The 22,560-nt window shown below is 31.4% G+C and overlaps 2 protein-coding genes across 8 annotated transcripts in view; one reads left to right on the top strand and one right to left on the bottom strand.

Annotated features, from left to right (window-relative positions):
- LOC146995278 (uncharacterized) overlaps positions 1-22,560 on the bottom strand; it is a 474,485-nt gene that overhangs the window by 311,166 nt on the left and 140,759 nt on the right. The window contains exon 4 of one of the 4 annotated variants that reach the window (XR_015042920.1): positions 5,549-5,686. The exons of 2 other annotated variants lie outside the window; for them this stretch is intronic. Coding sequence is in view for 1 of the 2 variants with exons in the window: in XM_085823163.1 (XP_085679289.1) it covers positions 5,549-5,603 (55 nt within the window). In the remaining variant the exon portion in view is untranslated. Of the gene's footprint in view, positions 1-5,548; positions 5,687-22,560 lie in introns of those variants that run through there. One more of the 4 variants, XM_085823163.1, reaches the window with a different exon arrangement.
- The window catches only part of LOC146995279 (uncharacterized), a 58,590-nt gene continuing 47,350 nt past the window's right edge, over positions 11,321-22,560 (top strand). For all 4 annotated transcript variants that reach the window (XR_015042919.1, XR_015042918.1, XM_085823159.1 and 1 more), the window contains exon 1: positions 11,321-11,454. The gene's annotated coding sequence lies outside the window, so the exon portion shown is untranslated. The remainder of the gene's footprint in view (positions 11,455-22,560) is intronic.

Genomic DNA, 22,560 nt, shown 5'->3' with positions numbered 1-22,560 from the left:
TAATTTAAAATCTGAAACCTTTGAATTTTTTTTCTTACTGCTTTTAACCTTTTTTCCACTTCACCATATTTCTTCATTCGCCTCATATACTGGTGATTATTTTATTGTCGGCACACATATGCAGTTTCCAGTGACATAATAATTGTTACTAACGCTGAATACTGTAATTTTTTTATTTCATTTTACGTAATATTGACTTTCATAGACTAATATGGTCTTTCGTTGTGTTTTGCATCGGAATGCATATATATTATACGAATCACAGCCAACTTATAAGGAGATTTTGAAGTATAGAAGATATTCCTCGTTGAAATCGTCTCTGTTAAAGACAAGTCTGAAAATGCGAATGTCGTCCGTTTTCAGACATACAAAGATAAATTTTGAAACATTTTAGAAAATTATCGAACAGTTTTGAATCGAGCATGAATAGTTATTCCTATAAGTTATTGTACAAAACTAAGCGGAGAGATTCCAGATGAACGTTAAAATAACCAAAGAAATAGTAGAGCAGGTATTAGTGCAATCGCGATGCGCGTGTGAAGGATCACAGAAATATGGCTCCACACTTAACCATTGCGGTCGCAGTTCAAAGCTGGCTTTCAGCATAATAAACCTCATACAAATGGCAACCACTTCAATCGAAATGAACATTAATTCATTATTTTCTCAAACTTCGAAAGTAACTCAAATTTTATGGGGTCTAATCATTGCCGCTGAATTTATTATAATGTTTTATGTATAAAATGTCAAACAAGTCAGCAAATTAACTCGATGTTGCTGCCATTACTTTAATGTAGGGTTCTTCAACCCGTAGCCCGCTGAAGGTGTTTTAGTGACCCCACATTTGAATTTGAAGAAACATTGAAGAATTTTTGATTTCAAGAAAACTTGCCTTGTCAGCTTTTTCTCGTAAAAAAAAATCCCTCCTATTCTTGATATTTAAAACATTTTATTGACATGCCTCATATTATTTGAGGTAAAATTTTCTGAAAATGACGAATTTTAGGCAGTTTGCCTTATTTGCAACGGCAGTGTATCTGTGATGAAGGAATACAACATTAAGAGATATGATACTAAGCACAGTGAGACACATTCTGCACTGGAAGGTCATTTTCGAAGTGATAAGGTGAGTGAATTAAAATCAAAACTAAATTTTCAGCAGTCTTTCTTCACCACAGCGAATAAAGAATATGAAAATAGTGTTCGTGTTAGTTACGTAATAGCAGAAAAATTGCTAAGGGTGGAAAACCATTTTCTTATGGAGAATTTCAAAAGAATGTCTTCAGAGTGCAGTTGATGTACTTTGGCTTTCGAGTCATATCGAATATTAGCTTGTCTGGTGTGACAGTAGCCAAGCGCATATAGGATCTCGCAAGAGATATATTCAGAAAATTAAAATGTAAATGCAAAAAATTTGAGTTTTATTCTGTAGCGATAGATGAATCGACAGATGCAACAATTTAGATATTGCACAAGTAACCATTTTTATTCGTTGCGTTGATAGAGACTTCACAATATTAGAGGAATAAGCCAGAGTTGTTGCACTTAAAAGTACAATACGAGGAATGGATTTATATTCCAGTCTGACACAAACTTTGGATAAATGTAATGTTGACTTCGGTAATATATCTGCTATAACCACGGATGGTGCTACATCTATGACTGGAGACAAAATGAAATTAAGAACATTACTCATATCTCATATGAAGGCTAGTGGAAATAATACTATGATGATTTTCCACTGCATCATTCTTCAAGAAAATTTGTGCAAGAAGTTATTCTCAAACTTTGAACAATGTGATGAGTGTTGTTGTAAAAGTGGTTAATTTCATTCGGTCTAGAGGACTTAATCACAGGTAATTTGAACAGTTCTTGATTGATTTGGAAGCTGAATATGGTGATGTTGTGTATTATGTGGAAGTACCTTGGTTGAGGCCACTCTTGTTTGATCTTGTCCACTCTTGAAGAAAGATGCTTCAGCGTCTGTTTTGTTTGAAGAGCGAAATTCAACAATTCATGGAATCTAAAGGAAACTCTATTCACGAGTTCAGTGATGAGATATGGTTGAGAGACTTTGCATTTCTTGCAGACATTGCAGGTCATCTCAATGATATGAACTACCGCTTACAGGGAAAAGATCTACCTATATTAATTTAGAAGTCAAACAACGAAAATCAGCGTTATATTTTCAAATATCGCAGGACTAGTTTCGATGGTTTTACCGAACCATCATATTCAGCTGCAAAAGAGCAAATGAACGAGATAAGATATAATGACAACATAAGACAAGAAAAGCCAGGACAAGAAACAAGCTACTGGCGCCATCTGTTGAAGAAACCAGAACTAAAACATAATTTCTTTAAAGGCTGAAGGCAAGTGGATTGGAATCAGGGTCATTAACTAGAACAGAAAGATTTTTTTAATGTGAAATGCCTCTAGAAAATCCAGTTCACCAATGGAAGATGCTTTTTGAATAATTTTGGCAGCAGAAACATTTAAATTGTGATTTTCATACCAACAATGTTGGGCAACAGAAGACTTCTGTGTTTCCTTTTTCCTAACATATGCCTCATGTTCTTTAACGCGAAATTTTAAGGCTCTCTTAGTTTGGGCGATGTAATTTAAACCAAACTGGCAAGGAATCCTATAAATACCCCAGGAATTCATATCCGGAATGGGGTCCTTGAGTATAGAACTCGGAATTTTATTGATCGGAGAATAAATGACCCGAAAGTCAATTTTCTGCAAAATATGTGCAACCTTATAGCCAATTGATGGAAAGAAGGGAATGGCAACGGAATTTTTATAATCTCCTAAAACAAGAGTGGGCTTTTTTGTGTGTTGAGATGAGAAGTTTTTAACTGCTTCATTAATAATGTTGGGTGAAAAGCCCCTGTCAATAGCTATCGCTTTTAAATAATTTAGTTCTTCATCAAAGGATAGTTTGGAGGAGCAAACTTGAAGAGCCCGGAAAACATAGGAATAAAATGAAGCTAACTTTTGTTTAGTCGGATGACATGATTTGAAGTGAGGTGGAAGGCTTCAGTAAACCGTAGTACTGAAGATGGATGTGTTTTGCGTGACTAGAGTGTCGAGAAACGGAAGAGATTTTCAAGTCTCAAGTTCAAAAGTGAATTGAATAGCAGGATCAATGGAATTCATTGTTGAAAGAACTTTATTTAAATCATCTTTATTACCTTCAAACAGGGTAAAAGTATCGTCTACTATATTTGTTTGACGTTTTATTGCGTCTTAATTAAAAGATCTACTTGTTCATAATCTTTGTTATATTGTAAAAAGCTTTTAATACAAAATTAATCCTCTGGGAAAGTCAATAGTTAAATAAGAATCCCACTCACTTTTCTAAAATTGGTGGAGTGTGCAAAGAACTCTACAGCGTGGAATACAAATAATTATGTACAATGCATTTCAAATTTCAATTCAAAAGCAGATTTTGTGATTTTCGTAAAAATGAAATTAGATTGTTCTCCTTACCATTTTCAGTAGACGTTGCAAGTGTTTCACCTGAACTTCAATTAGAATTTATAGATTTAGAGTGTGACTGCAGTAAAACACAAGTTTCTTGAAAATCCTACACTAATTAATTTTTATTCGAAGTACGTGACCGAAGACAAGTATCCAGGGAATTCGTAAACATACACACTTCTTGTCTTCTTTCTTTGGCAGTACCTACATACGTGAACAGCTCTGTAGTAAAATTAAAATCCTAAAATCGAAAACAAGAACACGGCTGACAAACAGACATTTGGAGGAAACTCAGCAAGACAGATTAAACCGGATATTGAAGCTCTAATCAAGCAAAAACAACGTCAAATTTTACTTTAAAACTAAAGTATCTACCATATCCCGCCAGTAATGTAATTTGTTTTCTTTTTTTATTGTAAATGCATTTTGTAACATCGTTCCGTACAATCATCTTTACGCTTTTTTTTTCATAGTTAAAAAAAAGTTCCAAAACGTTTTAATTCAATTTCCATTTGATGTTTTGGTTCCAAAAAGTCATATATATATATATATATATATATATATATGCAAATCTGTAACACTATATCTTTGGCTAGAATGAGTTATAGTCTTACAAAACAAAGCTCCCTTTTTTATAAATTTTCAGACTACACTATTTTTTTGTCAGACACGTGGCCCGCGGATCTTTATGAATTTATCCATGTGGCTCTCAGGCGTGAAACGTTGAAAACCCCTACTTTAATGGAAACATGAAATAATACAAAATTTTAATTTCTTAAATAAATGTTTGATTTTTCTTATCAGATATCGTAAGTGACAGGCAGTGGCGGCTTGCCATATGGATCAGGCAAATGACTGATTTGCAAGTTCATCATTAGATGTGGGAATTAAAGCAAATATGTGGAAATATATTAGTAATTAATTTATCTAGCTTAATGAGCTGCATGAGGTCTTCAGGTGGAGAGGTAAAGTGTGATATTCTTTGGGGAGGAAATCCCATCAGTCATGAAGTTCGTAATTTCTTGATCCAGAGGGTTGTTAGCTGGAAAAACGTTTGGCTTGAACTGATTTTTGAGAGAGTTGGCAAAAAGCTCTGCTTTTTCTTAATCAGTGCAAGCAGTATTCTTGTTTCTGGCAAATATTTTAAAATTTAATGGGGACAGCTAAAGGTTTTTCTTTGAAAGGAAATATAAGCAGTATTGATATTTGAAATCACTTTCAAAGTTCTATACAGTTAAATGTTTGATATAAACACTCTATTCACTTCTCAACCCGTAGTAAACATGTTTCAGTCAAAGAAAAATAATCTGCGAAATTATTTTAATTGTAGATATTGGAAAAAGTAATTCTTCCATAAAACAAAAAATATTTTAGATTCCCATTTTTAATGACTTTACATGGAAAAGAACATTACCATCTTATAAAAGCATGTCATATATCAGTATAATATAAAAATTCACTTTCCTAGAAGGACATAAAATCTGCAAAAATTTCCAATGCTGTTATTTTATTTATTTTAGATATCATAGACCAAGAAGAAATTGCAGCATCTCAGATGCTCATTTAAATCGTCAAATCGTTTTTCCTAGAGAACTACAGTAGTCCCTGAATACAGTTGCAATACATTTTGCAACTGTATTAAAAAAAAATGGCACTCAAAAGTCAAATTTAGCATCATGTAAAACAAAAAAGTCTGTTTTTAGCATGCAAAAATTCCACAAAAATTCATAAATTCAATTCAACTCAATAGAAAAAGACTTTCATAAAGGATTTAAGAAAAATGTCTTATTTATGCAGTTAGGAAGCATCTTGTGTCAAATCATAGTCCTTTCTCAGCACAAGGGACAAAATTAATTTAATAACAAAGGAATTCTGGAATGCTTGTTGCTAGTTTATGAAAGATTCCCTATTAACGCAATTTGAAATTAACCAGGCCTTTTCTAAAAAGAGTTTGTTATTGAGAAAAGATGGAAAAATTACTATTCCAAACGTTTAGCTTATAAAAGAAAGCTGTTCATGAAAAGTACAAAAAGAAAAAGTTAAAATAAAGTATTAATTTTACCCAGGTCGCTCCTTGGAGGCACATTTTGTGTCTCAGTCCCAACTCGAGGGGACATCGGTGGTGTCTCCTCTGGATCCTCACATCACCTCCTACGCCACCAGGTTTTGAAACGACAGGGAGTCTAACATCCTGCCTGGCCTAAATTACACAGTATTATATTATAATTCGTTTAAACAGAAGAATTTGTAAAGAATACTGTTCAGCAATTGTAAAAACTACAATATGAATTATAATAACATTAATACATACTCTTTTCTTACAGAAATACTCAATGGATCAAGAAAATAGTTAGCATCATAGAAATTAGAGATGAATTTATTAGCCCAAATGGGCCAATAGTCTTGAAATGCAATTTTTATGTTATTTTACTTTAACACATTTACTAGCCTATGGCCATTCGAAAAAATACAAGATAATTATGTTTTAAAGTTATTTGGTCTCCTACTGATGAATAAACTAAGACATTAAGAAACAGATTAATAATATTAATAACAAAGCAATAGATTAATTTTTTTAACTTTTGAATATAATTCAGTTAAATAAAAATTCACAATATAGCTAATTTAAAACATTTAATTCATGCAGAATTATTTATAATATATATTTTCTCCCTTTTTAGGTATAACCATTGTTCCCATGTTAGTCTAAACGCATATTCATCTAGCTGCTAGCACAGACTCTTCATCTAGTAATGCTACCGAATGCCAAAGATTCATGTTACAATCTCGAAGCATAGGTCACTTCCATAACGTTCAATGAATGGTTTCTAAACATATTTGTCCCAGATGTCAAAAATTATTTAAGTAAAAAGGGATTGCCTTTTAAGACTCTTCTTTTAATTGAAAATGCGACTATTCATCTTCAAGATTTACAACACAAAAAATAGAAATTGTCTTTTTACCCAAAAAATACAACTTCCTTATTACAGCCATTGAATCAAGTAATAATTCCGACTTTTATGACATTGTATATCAAACAAATCTTTGGGTATATTTGAGAAAAAATGGAGAATGATGAATCTCTTACACTTATGGATGGCTTGGAAGAAATTTACAATCTTACATTGTGTTAAGCATGTTGGACTGCCATATACTGAGATTAAACAATCAATGCTCAACGCATGCTAGAAAGCAATATGGCTGGATGCTGCTAAAGATGAGAATGATAGATTTCCATTAGAGTATGAATATTCTCAGATCACTAAATTGGCCCAAACTATAGGAGGAGAAGGTTTTTGAGGATTTAGCTCAAGCACATATTGAAGAAAAAAATGGTTGACGAAGAACTAAATGAGGATGAGTTAACATGATTCCCGAAACAAATAAACATGACGAAGATCAATTCGTACCAGCTGCATTCACAGCTAGAGTCATCAGCGTAGGACTTGAATTGGGAAGAAAATTAGGTATCATTTTTTGCAATATGACGCAAATGTTGAACGAGCTCTTCGATTCCAATAGCAGCTTAGTAAGAGTTTAAATCAATATGAGGATGTTTACAAAGATTTAGGGGAAAAAATGATAGTATTTGTTTATAAAGCATAATTTTAAGTTTTAATATTTTGGCAACATTGATAGTAAATTGTAAAATGAATAAGTTAAAAATGTATCTGGAAGACGGAGAGTTTCATTATAACTTTCAGAACATTAATGTTGTTTAGGCTTAACAAAATCGCCAATTTCTCTAAGAGAAAAATTAGACTTGTATTATAATTAGTGAATATAAATCAGAAAATATGGCATATAATATGATAAATTTGAGTCATACAGAAAAATTAAGTGATGATAATTATTTTATTTGGGCCAACAGAATTGAAAGTGAATTAAAAAGTTTAAAAATATGGAGAAGTATGATAGAAGCTGATGAACCACCAAAACCATATAAAAAGGATGATGTTAATTTCGAAAATGAAATAAAAACTTGGGAAATATGGGATGATAATAACGCGATAGCAAGAAATATAATGAATCAAACTATGACAGCTCCACAAGCGTTAAAACATGCGAATGAAAAGAACGCAAAGAAGTTATGGGAGAAAATCAAAAATGAAATGGCGGCAAGAACAGACATTTCATTCATTTGGTGTATTTAATTATGGCAAAGCACACTAGGGCTATCTGCCTAAGAGGAGGGATGCCTTCGTGGAGAACTTTCTAAGGGAAACTGGCTCGTATACATGTTACACATGGGGAAAACCACGAAAACGCCCATGTAGCCAGCTCGTTCGCGGGATTCGAACCTCGGACCGAACTACCAGTGTTCAGCAACTTTACTGCTCGGCTGCTGGTGGGCCCACAGCAAGAACAGAAGATATTCAAATCAAATGTAGAATAGAATTAGTTCAACTGAAAATGACTCAAAATGAATCAGTAGATGATTATATGAATAGAGCTGTAATTCTAAAGTAAAAGTATTCAAGTTGGAGATGAAATAAGAGATAAAGAATTAATTTACTTCATACTAGAAGGACTTAGAAAGGAATTTGATGTTAAAATTATTAAAAGCAATAAAGAGAAAGATCTAGCTTCAATTAGACAAGCTTTAAAAGAAACAGAAGGAAAAAATAAACAAAGAGGAAAAGAAATAGAAGTAAGTTCTAAGGCAAAAGAAAACTGGATAAAATCGAAATATGAAAGAAGATGCTTTAATTGTGGAAAATTAGGACAATTAATAAAAGAATGTCGAAATAATAATAATATTATAAAATGCTTTTGCTGTGGAAAATTCGGCCACAAATCAACTGAATGTAAAATGAAAACTAAACAAGAACACCGACAGCAGAGAAATGTAACAAATAAAACTTATAGAATGTCAAGGAAAGAGAATATGAATCAGCTACATGCTTATTTGAAGTACCTAAGAAAATAGAAAGCACATATCTTAATCAAGATAGAAATGATGGAAAGAATAAAATAAATGAACAACAGAATAGAAAAATTAAATGGATTATTGATTCAGGAGCCACATCTCACATGGCAACTAATAAAGAAATATTTACTCATTTTAAAGATGAAGAACGACAAATAATGACGGCTGAAAAAGGGGCCATGATCAAATAGAGTTGTATTGGTAACATTAAAATGCAAACTGATAGAAATAAGAACTGATAGAAAATGTTCTGCAAGTACCGAATTTAAGGGAAAATCTGCTGTCAGTATCAAAAATTGTAGATCATGATTTAAAAGTAATTTTTATCAAGAATAAAGCAGAAGTGATCATAAACAGGGAAACATTCTATATATAGCTAACAGAAATGGAAATAAATTTGAAGTTGAAGGAAATATTGTTGAAGAAGCTAAAATTAGTTATGTTAATGATGTACTATGGCATCAGAGACTAGGTCATATAAATTATCAAAGGCTGATAGAAATGAAAAAACACTCATCGGTCATTGGGTTAGAAAATGTAAAAATTTCTGAAAACAATTGTCAACCTTATACATTAGGTAAAATAACACAAACATCTTATAAAAGTGTGAAATTTAAGCAATCTGAAGATATTTTAGAATTATGGCACATAGATTTAGTTGGACCAATTAAGAAATCAATAGATGGAAGCTGTTATTTTTTAACAGTGGTAGATGATTACAGTAATTTCATATTTGTGATAACAATTGAGAAGAAGAGTGAAACTTGAGAAGCTCTAATCAAACTTATCATTCAAGTAGAAAGACATACAGGAAACAAACTAAAAAGAATTCGTAGTGATAATGGTAGTGAGTTTTTAGCTAAAAATATAAGTTTTTTTTTTTTTTTTTTTTTGAAAAAATGGGAATTAAACATGAACTTACAACGCCTTATACTCTGGAAAGTAACGAAAAAGCTGAAGGTTTTAATCGTACTATAATTGAATCTGCTAGAACTATGTTAATTGATGCAGAATTACCGATAAAATTTTGGTCTGAAAGCGTTAAGGTAGCTGTACATGTGAATAACAGGAGTCACAAAAATGATAAAAGGTTTACACCATATGAACTATATAAAGAACGCAAGCCTAAACATTACTTATCTTACAAGATTTGGATGTGAAGCATATGTTCATATAAGACGAGAGAAACATAGAAAGATGGATCTAAAAGCTAAAAAAGGAATTATGATAGGCTATAGCATGAAGAGAAAAGCATACAAAATTTATAGCCCTGAACTAAATAAAATTCAAGAAGTGAGGGATGTAAAATTTGATGAACAGAAACATAGATCACCTTTACTAAAAGAAAATTATTTAAAATTCGATAAAAATCAAATATTAGAAGAACTTATTATTTTTTATAAGGAACAAACTAATGGAAATGTAAATAATTCAGAAATAACTGACAGATACTATAGAGAAGATAATACAACAGATGAAGAAGCTGAGAAAATTTTGCCATCCAACAGTGATGATGAACACGATGATAACAATTCATTGAAAAAGCCAACCGAGTATCCACAAATAAATGAAGAACCTGGAAATGATAGTCATGGAAATTCTGTACAGAAAAGACCAGCACGAACTATGAAGCCACCAGAAAAATTAAAAGATTCGTGAGAAAAAGTCGCGAGAAATATATTGTAAATCGGATTGGCGGGAGAGCGGTCGGAAATCGGGAGTCTCCCGCCTAAATCGGGAGAGTTGGCAACTCTGCATTTCACAAGTGATTTCAATATACACATTCCAAAATTTTCCAAAAAGTTAATGTGCATTGGATGTACACGTATTATGATGTGTATTTTATAAACTATTTGTTATTCTTACTTATTCATTGCATTAAACAACAGTCTGTTTCTTATTCTATCTTACTGACACACACAGTTATACTTTATATTAGATAATTTTTATTTTTTGCCATTTACTGTTATGTTTAATGTTTATCAAAAGAAGCTTTAATGATATGCATGGACTGGTTAACAGACAAAAGCCCACAAAAAAAAGGCCCACTATGATAATTGACCATGCGACAAATACCCACAGCGATGAAAGCGCACATTGATAAAAGTCCACACAGATATAAGCACACGCCGATAAAAGGGGCTTATTTTTTTATTACTAAATCGTGTATTTATAATTTTAATTATAATAAATGGAGTACTCAAATCTGAATTTCAATGTTTCAAATATATGTCTAGTTTGTATTTTATCACTTCTTTATTTGTTTAATTTATTACATTGAAAGCAAACTTTATACTCTCTGATTAAGTGATTAGCTATAACGTTTGGATGATAAATCTGAAATTGCATTTTATTATTTATTTACTTATTTAACTTTGGTATGAGTATGTGAAAATGAAAAATATCATTGCGGAGTTTCTCACATGCCATTTTTAAGGTAATATGACTGAGATTAAATATAATTATGTTTCATTATTAAAACCATTAACTTTTTAATTAAAAACACTTGAATTTTATTTTTAGTCCAAAGGGATTTGAATCCTGAAGGACTATTAGTTTCGTTTTGGCATTTTGCGTCGGACTCATAAACGTCGGTTCACTTTTCAAACTGTTGCCACAAAATGTTAGAGTCCTGCATTATATTTGAAGAAATTAAATAATGAAAAATCTGCATAAATGTATGTATATTTCTCGTATTGTGATAAAACAATGGTACATAGAGTCATCGAATTTTGAATAACGTAATCCTCCAACGAATATGAGCATGTGGAAGACCAAATTTGAAATTTGAAATTTGTTTTATGATCGATTTCCTATTTTTTAAAACTTTGACGAATTTTTGATTAACAAACTCAAGGATTTCAAAGCGAGCAATGGCAACGTTGTGCAGAAAAAACATTTTTATCTCCAGCGCGTGAGTCTCTGTATCGGCAATTCTAAAGATATGCTCGTTTTAAAACTACGAGTATTTTGCGATATTGCTGTTGCACTGGATCTTATGGTTTAAGTGCGAGGAACATGATATTTGATAAAGAAAGGTAACACACAAAATGTTAAAAAACGCCCCTTTGGACGTAATTTAAAATCTGAAACATTTCAGATTTTTTTTTTTTTTTTTTTTAAATTTCTTTTTAGTTTTTCCTTTAGTTCATTTTAGTTCCTTTTTAGTTTAGGAATATTAAAACAGTTAAGCACAATGAAAACTTGGCTAAGAGATACTTTATTCTTTACTTTAGACTGAGCTTATTATCAAAGTTTAAACATATTTCTCACTGAAAGCTTTTTTGAATGTAACAATTATAATTTGGTGATTTTCTAGAAATAGTTTCTTTTGGACTTCAGAATAAATTAAAATTGTCAGCTGACACCCTGTCAAAAAAATGAATTCCAAATGTAACCTCTTAATCTTTAAACTACAGCAATTCGGAATAGTGTTTTTAATTTTTATTTTATTTATTTATTTATTTTGGGTGGGGATGGAACAACTCTCAGAAGTCAGCATATCTACAAATTTAAGTAAAATCATCTCAAACTGTAGTAATAAATATGTAACATTTCATTAGAGATTGGGAAGATTATAAAGAACTATGCATATAATAACATCTAATAAAATTTTGTAACTACATAAATATATATTTATAGAGTCATCAAAGTTCATCGCTTTTAGATTCTAAGTATACATATTATATAAATTCATCATTCATTAATAGTATTATATATAGTAATAGAAAAATAGTATTAATGTTTCAAATTGTAATTTTTTAATAATTTCTCTTGCATTTGCTGTATATTTGTTCAAGATTTATGGATATCAGTTACATAACATGAAAAATACACAGAAACCAGCTAATCTTATATTACAGCTGATTGTGAAGGAACAATTACAGTGCTCTTAATTACAGTTATAGTGCTTTTAAATCTCCCTACGGTAAATAGCTGTTTTCTAGACATTAGATTAAATTAATTCCATTATCCATTAGAAAATAATTACAGTGAATTATATCTATTGACGACATTTCTAAGAGGTCACCTTTTGAAAGAAACCTGTATTTTTTGTGAACATAAACAAACATTGCCAGTGAATATCACATTTCTAAGATCACCATATCTACAACCAAAATCCTTTAAAACCATGAACGGTTGCGTTATAGAGGGCTCGCTATATTTTTAATAAAACATGTACATCTTCGTTATACACTTGCTACATTTTGATTTTCTGTCAAAGCAGAGGAACAGGCGTTCTATTTTTATTTAGAAGTATGTGAAATTGAAAAAAAAGACACTATATGACAAAAATGGAATTACATTCAAACACACACCTCTTGAACATGTCTGAAATTCATTATTCTGCTCAGAAAAAATTTATCTAAAGAAAATGTTTAATAAATATTAGAACACAAAGGCTAACTTAGGTCAAAGTAGTAAGGGTCAGTTCGTTTGAATAATATCTTTTCTTAATCATAATGTGACTTTTCGAACATCGAATGAAATGGGAAAGACAGAATAAGTGCGAATGGCAGCAGACGAACGACACTATTTCAAACTCGGCATGAAAAGAGAACGGACGAAATGACACTAAGCCAAGGGAAGGCATGCCTTCGTGGAGGACATTTTAAAGGAAACTTGCTCGTATACATGTTACGCAAGGGGAAAACCACGAAAGTGCCCATGCTGTCAGCCTTTCCATCGGAATTTAAACCCCGGACCGAGCTACCAGTGTTCAGCGTTTTTTAGCATGGAGGTAGGAAAGGGAGGAGGGGCCATTCCGCGGTAGAAGTGAAGCACTGCTTTGAAGCTTCGGTCACCAGACGGGGTGTTCTTTGTTTACATTCAGAAGCTCGCTTGACAAGATTCTGATAGTATTTCGACACACGACAGTTCCATAGAAATCGAAAAAGGGACACTTTCGCATGAAAGAAACATTCATAGTGTGATGGATAATAGCAATTTGTATAGTTTACTGACATTTACGCAAAAATCGCATCTTGGTTATTTTTCGATAACTAACAACAGCGATTTTGATTATGAATTTGTTTTATAAAATTCTAAGCTGTTGCACTACAAAAATATAGATTTTAAGAAAATTGCTAAAAGAGATCTGCCAAAATTTATTTTCTAGAAGATTTGAAAAGTTTGAAACTTGATGGCTAAATGTAAATATAAAATTATGTATGTTAAAATATTTGTAATTAGGCACATAGGTCAGATTAAGTTTTTATTAAATAGAGTAACGCATGCAAGGGCTATCTGCCTAAAGAGATAGATGCCATCGTGGAGGAATTTTGAAGAAAAACTGACCTTTGAGTGGGTATTAAAAATAATACTTATAATTTTCATTCAAATTATATTCATATATATTTTTTATGTAAAACTTTCGGGTGTATGCTAAATTAGTGTAAATTACTTTACACGAAAAATATAGTGAATGCACAGAAATTAAAGATTTGCACATGCCGGAAATGATAAATAGGAAATATGTATGGGTATTTATGCACGTGCTTGCAAAAAGCATATATCTGCCTTTGACAAAATACTTAAATATTCATTAAATTATTTATAAATGTATTTGAAATGAAGAATTTATTCACTTATAAACAACTGTGAAAGTACTGTGAAGAAATCTAATGATTAAATGTATCTAATTTATAATGATTATAAATGTTATCTAAATATATAATAACTTTAATATTGAATTGTAAACATAAATTGAAATCCTGTTGACAAATACGTTATAAAACTATTTAAGCAAGAATTGTTCGTATTGGAAAGCAATCTGCTAAAAGGTATTGTAAAGCAAATGCTATGAGATGTGCACTTAAGAACGTAATAAAGAGTTTTGGAATATGTATTGTTGAAATGAAGGGTTAAAAAAAAAAAAAAAAAAAAAAAAAAAATTCTGATAAGTATAATTAAAAGAATTATTCCCTTTTCGCTAATTCCTAATAATTCTCTAATTTAAAATGAACCGAATAGAGCATTAATTATAAATTGACTTACATTTTTCGATTTAAAAGAAGCCAAAAAACCATGTCATATTTAAGAAAGAATTTTAGGAAGAAGCTCTATATATAGAAAAGAAATAATGCATAATTTTAATATTAATAATACAATAAACTTTGATCTTAATTTTTGTACCTTAACCGAATAAAATCGAATTACCTTAATTTTTTTTCCTAATGTAATTAACGAAAACTTGTGAAAATATTTCATTCAAATTAAACCGTCCTGTGAAAAGTATAGCATTTAATTCAGTTCAGAATGAAATGCTGTTTAAAAATATGTTGTTTTCACATACTTAGGACTCTGAAGTGTTGTAGAAAAAGAAAATATATACATTTATATGTATATTTGCGACGTAATTACAAAATATTTACACCAGAACGCGTCAAATCCCATAGAACTCAATGGTAAATGACCCAATTTTTTGGTCACCACGTAGGGATCGCCGGTGCTTCAGAGCAGGGTACGGAGAAACTTGTTTAGGGCGACTCCATCTTACTTCCTACCTCCATGTTTTTTACCGCTTAGCCGCTGTTGAGCCTTGTGCCTACATGAAAAGCTTGAGAATTGGATGACTGACGCTTGCTTAATGTACAGCTTTTACTCCATTATTTATTAATTTTTATTTGTCTAACTAATTATTTATTTTTTCTGATATTTGAACTTTTTCTCAGATTTATTTTCAAAGGAACAATGTCTAGAAAGTTTTGCGAATCCAAAATAAATGATTAAGTCTTAGATGAGATACGTTCTACCAATCAAAAAATTTTTTTTCACGTTTAGAATGTAACATTTGTAAGTTGTTATGCATACTGCTTATCTCAACTATTCTTATCTCAAAAAATGCTCAATTTTTTTTTCTCTTTTGAAATCAATAGAAATTTTTTTTATGAAACTAACCCCAGTAAAACATAGAATTTTATGTTTGAATGTTAGCTTCAAGAATGGAGCTAACAAACAAGTTATAATCCTTCACAGGAGCATGCAAACTGTCAATGACCTTCTGTAAGATTGCTGGTGACTTCTCACTAGTCAAAAGAGTCCGCCAAGCGGTAAAGTCGTGGAACACTGGAAGTTCAGTCAGAGTTTCCAATCCCGCAGACGGGCTGACTGCATGGGCCTTTTCGTAGTTTTCCCCATGTGTAATTTGTACATGAGCCAGTATCTCTTAGAAAGACTTCCACGAAGGCATCCCTCTACTCAGGCAGATAGCCCTCGAGGCTTTGCTGTGCTCACATACACTAAACCAAACCAAACTCACTAATCAACTTGATGTTCAGTAACAATAGAATAAGGTTAAAGGTTGAAACCTTTTATCCAAGAGTACACCTTGTGCTTAACATATAGACTACTGCTTGTGATGTTATGTTACGTAGAAGTAAACGAGCCACCTAATATTTACCTGAAGTAAGTACACATTAGCTCTAAACACAAACTAGAAAAACAACAACATTCCGGCGTCTTCGAGTCACAATGAAATTGTGACTCCAGCCAACACCGCAAGTTCTGCACCGTCGGGCGTTAAATTAAAATGCATTACATTACATGATATATATAGCGATACATAGTTGTACATGTATATGTTTTATGGCATTATTTATTGTAATGGTACAGGCATCATCTTTCAGGACATTGCATATTGCAGTAGATAAAGGCATGATGTAGATGATGTTCTTTTAGGGCGTGTTTGCAAACATGATCTGTTTACATGAGTGTTTGCTATCAAAATTAAGTTAGCTATAAAATTGTTTACAAAGCTTACTTCATTCTGCATATTTATGCTTACTGCTTACATTTAAATATTGTTGTACAGATGTGCTGATACTTTAGCTACTCAGTATTGACGAATGAGTTGCTAAAGTTTCAGCACAACCATACAACAATACTTAAATTGTTGTGTTGATATTTTAACAACTCAATCGACAAAATATTGAGTTGCTAAAGCATCAGCACAACCAATAAACCTAAATTTTCAAGGTAATAAATAGAGGATTTCAAGATTAGCCTAACAGGCCTTTTCAGAAAATTAACTTACTGGTGCACTTAATGCAACGGCTAAACCCTGACAGCAAAAGTTGACATAGCCAATTCTCGCAATTCCTTTCAATCGCAAAAGCTTCGCCATAAATACTCTTCACTCATTTGCATTCTAAACATGTTTACTTACTAACTTATTTACATCCGGGTGAGGAAGCGGAAAGTAGAATTGACAGTACAGGCTGAAATAATACATAACAGGATAGTATTTTCTCCCTCCTTCCAGCATGCCTTCGCGGTGTAATGGTTAGCACACTCGGCGCGTATTCGAGAGGTTCAAGTTAAGAGTCCAGGCAAGCACATTGCTAAATTTTCATATCTCCTGCATGATGCCTGAACTAAAAAAAAGGTGGTGGATGATGATTCTTCTCCACCAAGATTTGACGACTGGGTCCCCTAATACCCAGTGGCCTTTAAAAGGGGGAGTAAATAAGGTATTTTCTCCCTCCTTCTAGAATGCCTTCATGGTGTAACTTCATGGTGCCTTCATGGCTCGTATTCGAAAGATCCAGGCTCGAGTCTCGAAGAGGGCATTGCTTATTTTTCCTTTCTCCCGCATATATATATATATATATATAATAATTTATTTCCTAAACAGTATTGATTAATTGATTATATTATCTCCTAAGTTTAATTAAAGTAGAATTATTTTAAAAGCGTGCATCCATACTGGTAAGTTATATTTTGAAAGATGTTTTAAAGTAATTTGAAAGCAAAATGTTAATAATGTTTTAACGGGGACTGGAGTTAAATCATCATGAAGAATAAAATTTCAATTGTAAAAGGAAAAATTAAAACATGTAATCATTGTCATTGATCGGAAATTAGTTGACTTTTCAAGGGGAACAAACCAACTCCCGTTCAATGAACAATAATTGATAAAAATACGTAAATACGAAAGTGTTTCGTCTTTACTCGAGTTATAAGTTAAAGCCAAACCGGCAATTCTAGTCAGGCCAAATATTTCCGCGAATAGAAGGAATTATGAACCAATGCTGATATTCAAAGAACTTATTCTTATGAAGCATTTTAGTCAATTCAATTTGGAGTAAAAATCAATTACTGTAGAGAAATCCTATTTAACTCGAGTAATCGTCCCCGACACTTTCATGTTTATGCATTTGAGTACCGTATTATTTGTAGAAATTAAACATTGGAAATTGTCATTATGAAATCGAATTCAAAGTAAAGTTGAAATAAACATAGAAGATTATAAAAAAAGATAAATAATGCAAAATTTGTAAAAACAAATCAAAGACAATATAAAAATAATATAAAAAATAATACAGAAAATAATATATAATAAGAACAGTGAATGTACAGGAAGATATAAAGGCCAGAAAAGGTATTAAGTAACTTACATTCTTTCTAGTGGGGGAGTTGGCAAAGTGTTCTCTTCGTGTCTGACTCAGAAGTGTAGGGTGTCCGAAAATTCTTAACGGCAGTAGGGGCTTTGAATAATATCAGTCGGTAAAACTTGAAGCAATTTATGGTAGTGGGTGGGACTTGGAATTCTTGAGGGATGTATTTTGTGGAGTTCTTATCTGAGAGACACCATCTGTTAAGATTTTTTTGGAAATACTAGTGAATGGAAATTAATTAATTTCTGGCTAATTGTCGTGTCGCAATGATTAAGAATTTAAGAAAGGAAAAAAGCATTTTCACTGTCCAAGAGCTAATAGACAGTTACTTAATACCTTTTCTGGCCTTTATATCTTCATGTACATTCACTGATCTTATTTATATTATTTTCTATATTATTTTTTATATTATTTTTATATTGTCTTTGATTTGTTTTTACAAATTTTGCATTATTTATCTTTTTTTATAATCTTCTATGTTTATTTCAACTTTACTTTGAATTCGATTTCATAATGACAATTTCCAATGTTTAATTTCTACAAATAATATAGTACTCAAATGCATAAACATCAAAGTGTCGGGGACGATTACTCGAGTTAAATAGGATTTCTCTACAGTAATTGATTTTTACTCCAAATTCAATTGACTAAAATGCTTCATAAGAATAAGTTCTTTCAATATCAGCATTGGTTCATAATTCCTTCTATTCGCGGAAATATTTGGCCTGACTAGAATTGCCGGTTTGGCTTTAACTTATAACTCGAGTAAAGACGAAACGGTTACAGCCGAAAACATCGCGGCAAAAACATCGCGGAGAAAACAACGCAAGGCGAAAACATCGTGGGAGATAACATCGCAGTTCTAAAACATCGTGGTACAAAACATCGTCGTCGAAAATAAAGCGGTTCAAAAACTTCGCAGTTTAAAAATATCGCCGTCGAAAATATCGTGGTAAAAAATAAAGTATCTATTAATCATCGCATGACGATAACATCGCAGACATGCTTTTTTCAGGCTTTAATAACTGTAAATGGATATTCCCATAATGATTTGTGAGCGCAAGTGATGTACGGAAGGATAATTTTTACTTTCACATTTTTTTATTAACTAATAAATTTTTGCTGAAAAAATAAGAAGGAAACTTAAGCATAGAAAATTAAATGCAACTTAATAGATTATACTTTTTATGAAAAATTACCTGTAAAATCTTTATTAAAAATAATTTATTATGGTCTTTGTTAGTTAACTATGTCGATTTAAAATTCTATTAAGTGCTATAAGTTGCATTAATTTTCTATGCTTAAGTTTCCTTTTTATTTTCTCAGCAAAAATGTATTAATAAAAAATATGAAAGTAAAAATTATCCTTCTTACCCTCTTGCGCTCACGAATCATTATGGGAATATCCATTTACAGTTATTAAAGCATGTCTGCGATGTTATCGTCATGCGATGATTTGTAGATACTTTATTTTTTATCACGATATTTTCGACGACTATGTTTTTAAATTGCGAAGTTTTTGAACCGCTTTATTTTCGACGACGATATTTTGTACCACGATGTTTTAGAACTGCGATGTTTTTCTCTTTGCGATGTGTTCTCCCACGATGTTTTGTAGCACGACGTTTTCGCCTTGCGTTGTTTTCTCCGCGACGTTTTCCTCCGCGATGTTTTTGCCGCGATGTTGTCGGCGGACACCAGACGAAACACTTTCGTATTTACGTATTTTTATCAATTATTGTTCATTGAACGGGAGTTGGTTTGATTCCCTTGAAAAGTCAACTAATTTTCGATCAATGACAATGATTACATGTTTTAATTTTCCTTTTACAATTGAAATTTTATTCTTCGTGATGATTTAACTCCAGTCCCCGTTAAAACATTATTAACATTTTGCTTTCAAATTACTTCAAAACATCTTTCAAAATATAACTTACCAGTATTAACCAGTAACTTACCAGTTATAACTTACCAGTTTTTAGAATTAAAATAAGCAGTGTGGCCAGTATTCCCTTTCACCTCCCTTTGTCACACTGATACAAAGGCACTTCCATTTCTTGCGTAAATATAAAAACAAAGATACACATACATGTATATGTATGTGTATCTTTGTATACCTATATACAGTATAGATTCACACTTTTAAAATAATTCTACTTTAATTAAACTCGGGAGATAATATAATCAATTAATCAATACTGTTTAGGAAATAAATTATTATTAACTAACTTTGCAGCAATTGCGCAAGTAATAATAACTTGTATTCGCACTAAATGGATTTAAGATCATACAACATTATATATATATATATATAAAACCTAATGACTCTACAGTAAGAACTAAAGATTCGTATAAAATTCTATATAGAGTATAAAATTCTAAATTTAAATCAAGTTGGCTCAGTCTAGACCAGTGATTCTCACCAGCTTTTTCCCCATATACCCTTTCCACCATTGCTAAATGATCATTCAACCTCTCCTTCCCAAAACTTGAAAAGTAGATATGTGTTTGTTTAAATACGGATTATTTTTTAAGTAAATTAAACAAGTATCAAACATGTTGGTAAATACAAAAATTTGAATAAATGTTCTTTTTTGTATTCATAAACTAAATCTAAATACTTAATACGTAAAGAAAAGGTGGACTAAATTACTCTCTGAAACTTTGAAATTCCCCTTAGGGCTATTCCTCCTGATTGAGGACCCATAGTCTAGCCAGAATTCGTTTTTAATAGTGACTAAATATACAGATAATTTAATTTGTCCCACTTTTCTTATACTAACTTTTGTCACAGAAACTTCGGATTACGTGCATGTTTTTTGAAAATAAAAGACACAAATTTAAAAAAAAAATATATGTTTAAAATTTGATGTTGAATTCAAAAACAGTTATTTGGTAGCCAGACCTAATAAACCTAAGAGATCAAATTTGAAGTACACCTTACTTGTTCTTACTAACTTCTGCTTAATGAATTAGAATTATTCTTAGAAAAGAACCTTAAAAACTGGTGAAACATTTCATGCTAGAAAACAAGATATTAGAAACTTTGAACTCATTCAATAGAAGAAAAAAGTTATTCAAAACGTAACTCCATAACAAAACATTTTTTTTCTACTTGATCGTCAACACATGAGGCTTTTAAGAAATACCTCCTACAAGATATGTGGCCACTATTTCTGTGCTGTCAGAATATGAAATTCGTATAAGGAAATCAATGCACTTCGAGGAGAAGAAAATGACCTTAATTTGATAGTTTTTCTACCTAATAAATTTTTACATGTTATGAGTTTCTTTTTCTTAATCTAGGCGAAATAATATTCAACACGTAATAACAGCATAAAACCCACAAAAGAAGTGTTCCAGTGAATTTTCAGTTTCTAAATGCTGTTTAAATTTGCTTCAATCAAAGTTTTTGTATATAAATAATTACGGTAAATTGAAATGAACTGTTTTTTAAGCGTTTACAGTTAATCGAGTAATATAATATTTTTATTGAAATAAAAATTATTTTTAATGTGCAAGATTACTTTTCTTACAACGCTGGGCTCATGGTTCTTAAATCCTCTTGTTGCTAAGTTCAGAAACCTGTGTTATTAAAATTATTCGAATAGTTTAACTTTTATTACGGTTTCATATTTTTCATTTTAACTTTCACATGGTTGCGTTTTCAACCATATGAAAGTTAAAATGAAAAATATTACTTGTACGTAAATTTTAATATATGTAATAATTTAATGTTTTTAGAAATAGTTCAGTAGTTTTACTTTTAAACAATGGCTTTGATATAACAAGCATGTTTAATTAGTTCATCAAAAAGTTGTTAGAGACACTATCAAATCAGGAACTAGCATATTTTTCCACTCTGCAGTTTTACTGCAAAAACAGTGAATTATCCCTTTAAAAATGGTTAAAAAATATTTAATTCCTTTCATTTTCCAATTATTGAAATTTTTAAAATAATTGAAATTCTAACTAAATCCTTAGACAAAAGGTTATTCAAGAACTATATTAAAGAAATGTAAGAAAGGGGTTAACTTCAGTTACAAGCGGAATTTCAGATAATGTTATTTTCTAGTAGGTAACTTAACAAAAAACATTTAAAATCCTCTTTAATTGTTCTCCTGCCACACCCTCCCTTCTGAGGCCTTCTTTGGCGCCCCAGGTTCCATAGGGAATAAAGCAATTAAGCAAGGCTCTCCTCTCTTTAACTGCTTTTTCACACAGCTGGGGGCAAAAGAAAAGGAAGGCAATGGTTTCCTGCCTGAATAGCCAGCGGCCAGTTAGAAAACTACATGACAAAAGCCCACAAGACGAATGCCCACTTAAAACCAGCACACATTTTCAGGAAATCCAAAATAACTATGACTTCCTGAAAAATTTTACGAGTAATTATTATGATTAAAAAAATTAAATTTCAAGTGGGAATGAAATTAATTTATGTAAAATCCAAGTTGTCAAAATTTAACTGGATTATTTGAAACCATGCTTTTTATTCACCATTAAAACGGTGTTTGCGCTTAATCATAATAGAATACTGTACTTTTATTTTTTTTCGTTAAAATGAAAGTTCGGCTTTAATTCTCCATATTAAATTCATATAATGCAAAATTTTCTGTAGTGTTAAATTATTCATAAATTATTCTCTGTATATGATGAAAATTTACATACATATTATACTCCTTATAATTTTGTAGAATTAAAATAAGCAGTGTGGCCAGTATTCCCTTTCACCTCCCTTTGTCACAC

This window comes from Stegodyphus dumicola, chromosome 9 (genome assembly GCF_044657685.1).
Source record: "Stegodyphus dumicola isolate Sdum_Otavi_A_Nest chromosome 9, ASM4465768v1".
Classification (NCBI taxonomy): domain Eukaryota; kingdom Metazoa; phylum Arthropoda; class Arachnida; order Araneae; family Eresidae; genus Stegodyphus; species Stegodyphus dumicola.
This window is presented reverse-complemented; position numbering and strand designations above follow the sequence as displayed.